The sequence below is a fragment of the Geotrypetes seraphini genome, chromosome 4 (assembly GCF_902459505.1).
Source record: "Geotrypetes seraphini chromosome 4, aGeoSer1.1, whole genome shotgun sequence".
NCBI classification, from domain to species: Eukaryota; Metazoa; Chordata; class Amphibia; order Gymnophiona; family Dermophiidae; genus Geotrypetes; species Geotrypetes seraphini.
This window is the reverse complement of record NC_047087.1, coordinates 212,864,676-212,874,673: the sequence shown is the minus strand read 5'-3', so window position 1 is coordinate 212,874,673 and position 9,998 is coordinate 212,864,676. Positions and strand designations below refer to the sequence as shown.

At 39.8% G+C, this 9,998-nt stretch overlaps 2 protein-coding genes across 2 annotated transcripts in view; both read left to right on the top strand.

Annotated features, from left to right (window-relative positions):
• The first annotated feature begins 429 nt into the window (after positions 1-429).
• Positions 430-2,028, top strand: SLC18A3 (solute carrier family 18 member A3). The gene has a single exon (XM_033942955.1). The coding sequence runs from the start codon at positions 430-432 to the stop codon at positions 2,011-2,013; it is 1,584 nt and encodes a 527-aa protein (XP_033798846.1). The 3' UTR covers positions 2,014-2,028.
• A 3,391-nt stretch (positions 2,029-5,419) lies between these two features.
• CHAT (choline O-acetyltransferase) overlaps positions 5,420-9,998 on the top strand; it is a 153,542-nt gene continuing 148,963 nt past the window's right edge. Inside the window, exon 1 of the mRNA XM_033943571.1 lies at positions 5,420-5,564. The gene's annotated coding sequence lies outside the window, so the exon portion shown is untranslated. The remainder of the gene's footprint in view (positions 5,565-9,998) is intronic.

The window sequence follows — 9,998 nt, the reverse complement described above, 5'->3', positions numbered from 1 at the left end:
TTCTTCCTAGGGTATTTATTTATTTTATAATAAATATCCCTCACCAATATTTATCAAGACTGGGCATGAAGGACTTGATCTACTGAACACTAGAATACTGAGAAACTTCTTAAAAAAAAAAAAAAAGAGAGAGAGAAAGATTAAAGACAAACCATGTATGATTCTATAGCTAATCTATATTCATAGTGAAGACTAACAATGTACTGTAAGTTACAATAAAAGGGAAGGAATAAACAAGGAGAATTCATCATCCCGCTGATGACAATTTTATTTTTCTTGTTACAGGTTTTGGCAAAGAGCAATTACCCATGTCTAATTAGGAGAGCGCCTGCTTTGCTCAGGCTTCACATTAAAAGAGGTAAAAGGCGGCTTCCATTGGAGAGGCATTTTTTTTTTTTATTGTGTTGTGGAAGTTTGGGAAAAGCCATCATGATTGATGCAGATGTCACTACAGGACGAGCCAAAACGGCCGTAGAGAAACTTTCAGATGCAATGGGTGAAAGAACTAAACAGATTGGCATTGCCATGCAAGATATCCACCACTTGAGAAGGCTTATCTTGGTCATTGTTTGTATAGCATTGCTCCTGGATAATATGTTGTACATGGTGATTGTGCCTATTATTCCCGATTATATCCTGTCATTTAGGAAAGGGGGCCAAGAACAGACTCTGAATGTTAGTGAAAACTCATCAAATGCCAGCAAGCCTATTTTGAGGGCCGGGTACCCAACCGAGAATGAGGATATCAAAATCGGAGTCCTTTTTGCCTCTAAAGCCATCCTGCAGCTCTTAATTAACCCCCTGAGTGGCACATTCATAGATCGAGTTGGCTATGATATTCCTCTGTTAATAGGTCTGACTGTCATGTTCTTTTCCACTGTCATATTTGCTTTTGCTGAGAATTATGCTACTTTGTTCGTAGCCAGAAGCCTCCAAGGACTGGGGTCTGCATTTGCAGATACCTCTGGGATAGCTATGATTGCTGACAAATACACAGAAGAGGCTGAGAGAAGTAGAGCCCTGGGCATAGCGCTGGCATTTATCTCATTTGGGAGCTTAGCGGCACCCCCATTTGGAGGCATTTTATATCAGTTTGCAGGAAAAAGGGTGCCATTCATTATCCTAGCTTGCATTTCTCTTGTGGATGGCATACTATTGTTGACTATTATTAAGCCCTTCACTAACAGGACTAGAGAAAATATGCCTGTTGGCACACCCATACACAGACTGATGATTGACCCTTACATTGCTGTAGTGGCTGGAGCACTCACCACATGTAACATCCCTTTAGCTTTTCTTGAACCAACTATAGCAACATGGATGAAAAAGACCATGGATGCCTCAGAATGGGAGATGGGACTAACCTGGCTTCCAGCATTTTTTCCTCATGTACTTGGGGTTTATATAACTGTTAAACTTGCAAGCAAATACCCTCAGTACCAGTGGTTTTATGGGGCATTGGGCATGGTCATTATAGGTGCGAGCTCCTGTACAGTACCAGCATGCAGAAACTTTGGACAGCTCATTGTTCCGTTGTGCGGCATTTGTTTTGGAATTGCCCTAGTAGACACTGCCCTGCTGCCCACGCTTGCCTTGCTCGTAGACCTTCGCCATGTATCAGTATATGGAAGCGTCTACGCTATAGCCGATATTTCCTATTCTGTAGCATATGCTTTGGGACCCATAGTTGCCGGTCAGATTGTGCATACCATGGGCTTTGTCCAACTTAATCTAGGTATGGGTCTTGCTAACGTACTTTATGCTCCTGCTCTTCTTTTTCTCAGAAATATCTGCCAAATGAAACCCTCTCATTCAGAGAGGAACATTCTTTTAGAAGAAGGACCTAAAGGACTATATGATACTATCAAAATGGAAGAACGCAAAAGCAAAGGGAAACACCAAGACACCAATATGGCTGGGGGTGTGCAGGAAAATAGTACAGACTCTTACAGTAGAGACCAGACAGGTAGATATGTCTCTGAAGAAGACTCATCTGATTATGAATATAGTTAACCTAGGTTAATCAAAAGCTGGAGCAAAGCATTATTGTTGATGTACCAATGTGCAATATTTAAATATAACCTCAGTCACGATGTCACAGCTTTCTTGGGTCTTTTTTTTTTTTTTAAATTCTGCATTTCCTAAACACCACGTCAAAAAGTTCAATGAACAAAGGGATATATCTCTGAATTATATGTTTAATAAAATCTATAGTTGTCCAAAATGTTTTGCTGAAGTATTGTGAGAAGGATTTTTTAAGGTAAAATTATATGTATGAAATATTGTATATCTCTGTACAATAAAAAGCAAAATAATTCTATGTAATAAAATTCAAATTGCATATTCAGGGACCCACACTTAATAAATAGTGTATGTACATTATTGACATTGTCAATGGTTTTCATATTAAAATTTGCATTGTATTATTTCTTCTCTGGGAATCAAAATTCAATATCACGATTATTTTCCTATTACGTACTGTCATCTGGCATATACAAAAAGTCCAATTCATGTTTATCCCTCCAAGAGTGGCTGAGTTCAATAAAGAGGAACTGGGTGGAGTATATTTTCTATTGACTTACAAAGGTAGCTATGTTTAATGTTTCTGCATTAAAAGTAAGCCAAATGTGAATTTGAGAGAGATGAGAACCCAGAAGCAGTTGAACGTGCCATCAGTAATATTCTTCTTGGCCATTACAAAATTCCGCCGTAAATATGAGGTGGCCAAAGCTTGTAGACATATTTTCTAGATATTTCTAGCAGCTGCTTTACATACCATATAAAAAGTTGACTTTCCAACTGAAAGTTATTGAAACCTCAGGAAGTGTTATCTTAAAAATACATTCCAAATATGTAAACATTTTTGTCTTGCTGTGTTGATTGTTAGCTGCTCCGGAACTTGTTAAAATGGGCTGAACACAGAAAGAAAAAAAATGTGTTGAGCCATATCGTATAAACAAGAGAAATTGATACAATCTGCAGGAAAAAATAAAGGAACTGACACTTTTTGTGGGCTATTATATTTCACCATGCTACGAGTATAGATTTACACCAAGAATCATTCCATCTCCAATCTGACTGGGAGACAACAAGAAACTTGATTATTTTTCTCAATGAAAGATATCTATCAATTATTATATGGAGTAATACAGTGCGTCCATCAACCTCCATAAGAAGATGACTGCAGTCAAGGAAGGCAGAGGGAAACCATTTATCAATTTCATCCTGATAGAACTTTGATTGCTTATTAAATTACAGTACCTTCTTCAGCTCAATACAAATATATTAAAATAATGCAGTTTGTGACAAGTAAAGCAGAAATAACCATTACTATTCTGCAGCCCTTATTCACTTTTCAAAAAATGTTTCTCTAGTATGGTGTTGCATGATATACGAGGGGGTTTCATTTTGATTTGCAGTTGATTATTTAGTAATATTTAACAATTATAGTAATAGTTCTCCAAAGCACATTAAAGAATTTGTACACCTTATAAGTTCTTCTCAACTTATTGAAGGCAATTCTATGTGCTGCCCTTACAAAACGTATGGAAGGAGAATGGGAGGAGGGGGAGGCTGATACGTTTAAATAACCTTTTCTTTCCCAGTTCGAAATATGCTTTATGCCATACTCTACAGCATTTCTGAGCCACAAAAATGGCAGGATATTTAGAGAGATTTGTTCCTTGATATTTTCTCACATGTTAAATAAAAATGACCAGTTCATGTGACAATTCCCTCTGTAATACAAAGATCTATTTATACACGTAAGTTTTTCACACATGCCCAGTGTACAAAAATTGAAAACTGACCATGAATTGAAAACTGCATTCACAGTTTCATTATTAGCGTTTGACACCCCTCAGTTTTTCAATTATGAATTATCTTTAAGGGAGGCCTTCACTTGGCATTGTTTCTTCACTTTATATCATATATCAATGGTAAATGGTCTCATAATATGACCAAGAAAACATAACCCACACTCTAAATTAAAAGCAAATATAGAAGTTGAATTTCTCTTCCCTTAGGTCATGTATTGGAAGCTAAGAAAAAAAAACCTTTAATTAAAGTCTAGAACAAGTGATCGATATTTAAAGTGATAAGTATCAAACAACCTGTACATTTAGATATTAAGGGCTCCTTTTACGAAGGTGCGCTAGCATTTTTATCGCATGCACCGGATTAGCGCGCACCATAGCACGAGCTAGCTGAAAATCTACCGCCTGCTCAAAAGGAGCTAGCGCGCACGGCAATTTGGCACGCGCTATTCCGCGCGTTAAGGCCCTAGCGCACCTTCGTAAAAGGAGCCCTAAGAGTTTTAGAAATCTCAAGTATTCTATGCAATGCTGGCATATAGACCATACCATGGATTACTGTGTTAAATATGGCCAGTTACACATGCCCCCTCCCCCCCCCTTTAGCACCAGCTACAAAAGTAACAGCTCTGACGCTCATAGGAATTCTATGAGCGTCACAGCTGTTACGGCCAGTGCTAAAAACCATGCTATAGTTTTGTAAAAGGGGGGGGGGGTCGGGGGAATAGAGACTTCGTCTAAGATGTTCTGAGTTTCGGTGTTCACAACATCCGCGCATGATCTCTAAGGGCTCCTTTTACAAAGCTGCACTAACGGTTTTAGCGCGCACGCTACACGCTAGCGCCAGCATTGAGCTGGCGTTAGTTCCAGCCACGTAGTGTGGGTTTAGCGCGCGCTAAAATTCTGCGTGCACTTTCGTAGCTTTGTAAAAGGAGCCCTAACTCTTCTAAAGAACAGACAGCCAGTAAACTGCAAGATACCGAAAACATGATCCTTTCCCATTGTAAGCTTCAGAAAGGTTTTTTTCAGAACATAAGTTCTAGAATAGAAGAAAGATCAGGAGGCTTATTTAAATAAATCACTGTTTGAAATGCCAGGCAAAATATTTTCAGCTTCTGCAGGACTTTAGCTTGGAAATATATGAGTTTTGAAACTCGGGTTGCCTTTACAGTGACATACTGTGAAGGCAAGAAACTGTCCTCATGTGTTCCTTCAGCTCAGATAATAACTACTGAGACATCAAGCTCCACGTAAAGATTCAAGCTTTATGCCACACTACATAACTAATAGCTTCCATCCGCCCTCCAGGTTCTATCATCTTTGGGGGGGGGGGGGGGAACTAAAGTGACAGTGCTACTGTAAAACCTTTCTGTTCAGTGGGACAGTTAGTCATTGAGGATGCCGGATTGCTATTGTTGGACTGGTTTGTAAATGCCCACCTTGTTACACTAACAGAGATTAACAAATAGAATGGAAGGGAGGAGTTACACTCCCACATATGTGAAGGCAGAGCAAAAAAAAAAAAAAAGGGGTTCTATCCAGTGTGCTTGTCCAAAGGAACTAAAAACACATCATTGGGAGGAAAGCAGAAAGATGAAGGTACCATGGACAGAGCAAAAGAGGGAAAGCATAGCAGCACTGCTGAGAATTCCTACTGACAAAGGAGTTGCAGCTCTAGAAAACATCTCCTCTCATGTGCCTTCGGACATTTGCCTTTGAAAAAGTTTGCCTGGATTCACTACCGTAAGACAGGTAAGTACTGATTGTCCATAAGTCATTTAAGGAATGTACCGTAGAAAGCATAAGTATGTAGTTCTATCTGTTTCTTTTTCTTTCTTTGATTTACTGGCTTTTCCTCTCTGTGCTTTCTACTGGAATGAAAAACTTATTTGGTAACAGCTGGCAATAAGTATTTGTACAGTGAATGTCTATCCAGGAAAGAAAGAACATTTTTTTTTCTCTTATGTAAAGTTTCAAAAATTTAAGGTAATAGCAAAGTGATTTCCAAATTTGCAAAAGTAAAATCACAAAGTAACCCAACCTAAGCATTCCCCTTTAATGACAGACAAATGCTTTGGACACAGCAAGAATTCTTGTAACCTCAATTCGCCAGATGTAATTGTTGTTAACTCCCACTAGCTTCCACGTACAAAGGAATCTGCCTTTCGTTTAGACAAGAGCAACCACCTTAAGGTAAAAAGAAAATTGAGTTGCATTCACAACGCTCATTTGTTTTTCCTTAAAATCTTTCATTATCTACAGTTAAGTGAGCAGATTTCATTAACTCTGCCCATACCAATTGATATATAAATTTTTTGTCTCTTACATGCAGTATTTTGTGGTCTCTAAATATTGAGCCAGTTTGATTTCACGTCAAATGTCTTTGCTGCACTGCCCTTCTCTTTTCTTTCTTCAGTATATATCACTCGACTTACATATATGAGTTATTTGACAGTTGTGGGCCAATGTGTACCTTTATCATTGCCAAGCAGACTTTTGCTTTTAAGGAGAGAGTAAGAGCATGAGAATGATCTAAGCCTGTTGTCATTTGAACTGTGTGGTTAGAGACACATTTGAATATGTCACGCTTGCAGTTCACCTTAGTTTTCCATAAGGTTTCAAGGTTCAAAAATACAACCATTGATTCCTGGGATGAACTATGTGTATGTGGTTGTTTGTGTTACAAATGTTTTCAGTATTCGGCTGCAAATATTCTGTGTGCCATTGTGAAATATAGCGTCTGAAACCTTTTCATAGGACAGATCAGGTGCTGTCCATTTCTTTGTCTGCAGTTGGTATATAATGACACTTTTTTTTCAGAGCAGCAACTGTGCACCTGTACTTTCAACTATTGCCTTCGTACTTGAGCTTTCGCTCATTTATACTTCTGCTACCCAAGTCAACTTTAAGCTATTTGATACCTAGGGATCAATGTGTAAATCTAACTGTAGAGAGGAGAAACAGATGGAGAGATGGAGGGGCATTGGATACAGAGAGCAGGCAAAGCAGATGTTAACAAAAGCACTAGACAGGTAAAAAGTGAATATGGACTGGAGGAGAGAAGTACGTATAACTGGAAATAAGCAATCGAAGATCTAGGAGCTCCGAAACACCTCAGAAATTTTTTTTAAAGTGTGACGTCAAACTGTTTTGCATTGAAGAGCCCTCAGTGTTTGCAGATAGGTTTGGAATATTTTCCCAAATGCATTTTTATACCACAGAAAGGACGTTGAATCTTGCCTTCTTCACGGAATTATAGATGTACACAAGAAGAAAGGGGAGATATTATACAAACTTTCATATATTAAGTATATTACGATAAAGGACAAGAAGGAAGCATTTAAAGAAAAGTGAAAGACATGAAAGCGTCATATGACCCTTAAGGAAGGGAAGCTGACAAGGAATTTAAGAAGAAACATATTCACCAAAACATCTGTAGAAGATGTCCAGAGAACATTATAGGAGCTAAAACAGTGGGATACTTCAAGCATGCATGGGATAGACATTCTATATATGGTGCTTAAAAATTTAACGCTGAAAAGAAAAAAAAACACTGAGTACTATATATTCTATAAACGGTACCTCAAGTTATGCATGGTTTCTAGAATAGTGCTTATGCCGAGGAACTTTGCCTAATTTTAGGCACTTCCATTTGCACCAACTGAAATGTGGTATAAATCCTCACATCTAAATTAGGTGCGGCACCCCCTTATTCTACAATTATGCATATAAATTCTAGGAACACTCCAGATCTGCCCAGGACCTTCCCATTTCCAGGCCCCCTTCTAGGACTCATGTGCAAAACAGGGCTAGATTCACCTCCGATCCGATTCAATAACCTCTCCTCCGATCCGATTCCGATCTGTGCATGCAAATGAGGAGAAACAGCATGCAAAGTAGGCAGGGACGCGATTCATAAAACTTTTCAGGGAACAGCAACTGGGCTGGCCGATCCAAAAAGAAGCGACTGCTGAGAACCAGTTGATCAGGTCCTTTCCGACTGCCCCGCCTTCTGCCGCACTGCTCTCTACCCTGCTTCTCTGCTCTCAGCCCCGAACTTCTACGTGCCCCGAAACTACTTCTCTCTCCTGCCTGCCCCAAATCTCTCCTGCCCCCCCCCCCGACTCTCCTGCCCTTCCCAGCAGTGCAAGCCCTTGGTTTTAACCCGCGGGCTTAAAGCGGGTTAAAACCACGGGCTCGCAAAAAAGTTTTAAACAGTTTTAAAAAATAATTCTCTGCCGGGCTTGGAGGGCCAGAGCATGCGCAGACCATCTAGCAATCTGTGCGGTGAGTGGGGGGGCGTGTCAATGATCATCCCCCATTTGCATGCAGGCCTTTTGTGAATTCGTCAGCCTGCATGCAATCGGGCATGGATCGGGCACAGAATCGGGAGTTAGTAAATCTAGCCCTTAGGTGTGAATCCCACACTTAAATTTACATGCGTAACTTCTAATTACAATCCAATTAACACTAATAATTGCTTTTTAGGATGCCAATTATCAGCACTAATTGGTTCATTATTCAGTTAAGTTGTGTATGTAACTCAAAGCGCCACATATAGAATCCAAGGGAAAGGGAATAATATTATAAGGGGCTACCAACTTTTAAGCACAAGGAACATAAGAACGTAAGAAGCGCCATCTCTGGATCAGACCCTCGGTCCATCAAGTCTGGCGATCTGCACATGCGGAGGCCCCGCCAGGTGTACACCTGGCGTAATTTTTAGTCACCCATATCCTTCAATGCCTCTCGTTGGAGATGTGCATCTAGTTTGCATAAATGACCACATAAAATACTGACTAGCATAAAATTACATATATTGTTGACCTGGTGTGTATTTTCACTGTGGGCATGAACATGGGTGGAGTTTGCACACAGCATGGGCAGCATATGCAAGTGTGTGTGTTGATTATAAAATATAAATGTAGATGTGGTCATTTACACCAGTTGTGCGGCTGTTGTAAATGATCATGCCTTAAATAAAGATGTGTTTTGCATGACCTACACCAATATTTAATAATGAAAAGAACCTACTTTTCTTTTTAAATTAGATTTCAAGTAGGCACATTATGGCTCCCTTAAACTAGGTGTCTAATTATAAAATCACCCTCAACTAGTCACTAGTGGCAAAAAAAGGAAAAATACAGAATAAGTAAGACATCTCATGGCACAAGAGGATCGATTTTTCACTCTGTCGAAAATTACAAAGACTAGGGGACACTCGATGAAACTGCAGAGAAATACTTTTAAAATCAATAGGAAGAAATATTTTTTCACTCGGAGAACAGTTAAGCTCTGGAACACGTTGCCAGAGGTTGTGGTAAAAGTGGATAGCGTAGCTGGTTTTAAATAAGGTTTGGACAAATTCCTGGAGGAAAAGTCCCTAGTATGTTAATAAGACATGGGGGAAGCCTCTGCTTGCCCTGGATCGGTAGCATTCAATGTTGCCACTCTGGGTTTTTGCCAGGTACTACTGACCTCGATTGGCCACCATGAGAACAGGCTTCTGGGCTTGATGGACCATTGGTCTGACCGAGTAAGGCTATTCTCATGTTCTTAGATACAATGGACAAACTGTCTGGGCCAAATGGTTCTTTATGGCTATCTTCTATGTTTTTAAGTTTTTAACATTTTACCCTCCTTGTCCAATCCATCATCCTTTCCAGATTGGACTATTGCAACTCTGTCTACCTAAGCCTAACTAAGAAAAACCTCCACAGACTCCAACGGATTCAGAATGCCGCGGCCAAGCTCATCTTCGCTAAAAGTAAATTTGACCATGTCTCCCCACTCTTGGCCAAGCTCCACTGGCTTCCGATAATCGCCAGGGTCCACTATAAATGCGCCTGTTTAGCTTTTAAAATCCTACACGGTATCCTCCTTCCCTTTATCCCTCTTTCTTGGAATTCCTCAAACCCTAATACCACCAGATCCTCCCACAAATTAAAACTAGCCTTCCCCTCACTAAAAGGCATTTCCCACACAGAAAAGCTAGGGACCTCCCTCCACTTCAAAATCACCGAGCTCTGGAACAACCTTACCTCCCCTCTTCGGAACTTGAGCTCTCTCCAAGTTTTCCGCAAACATCTGAAAACCTGGCTTTTCTCAAAAATGTAAGTCTCCCTCCTACTTAGGAATCAAGAAAACTCTTTTATCTTGGCATCCCAAGTCCTCTAAATTTTCTTC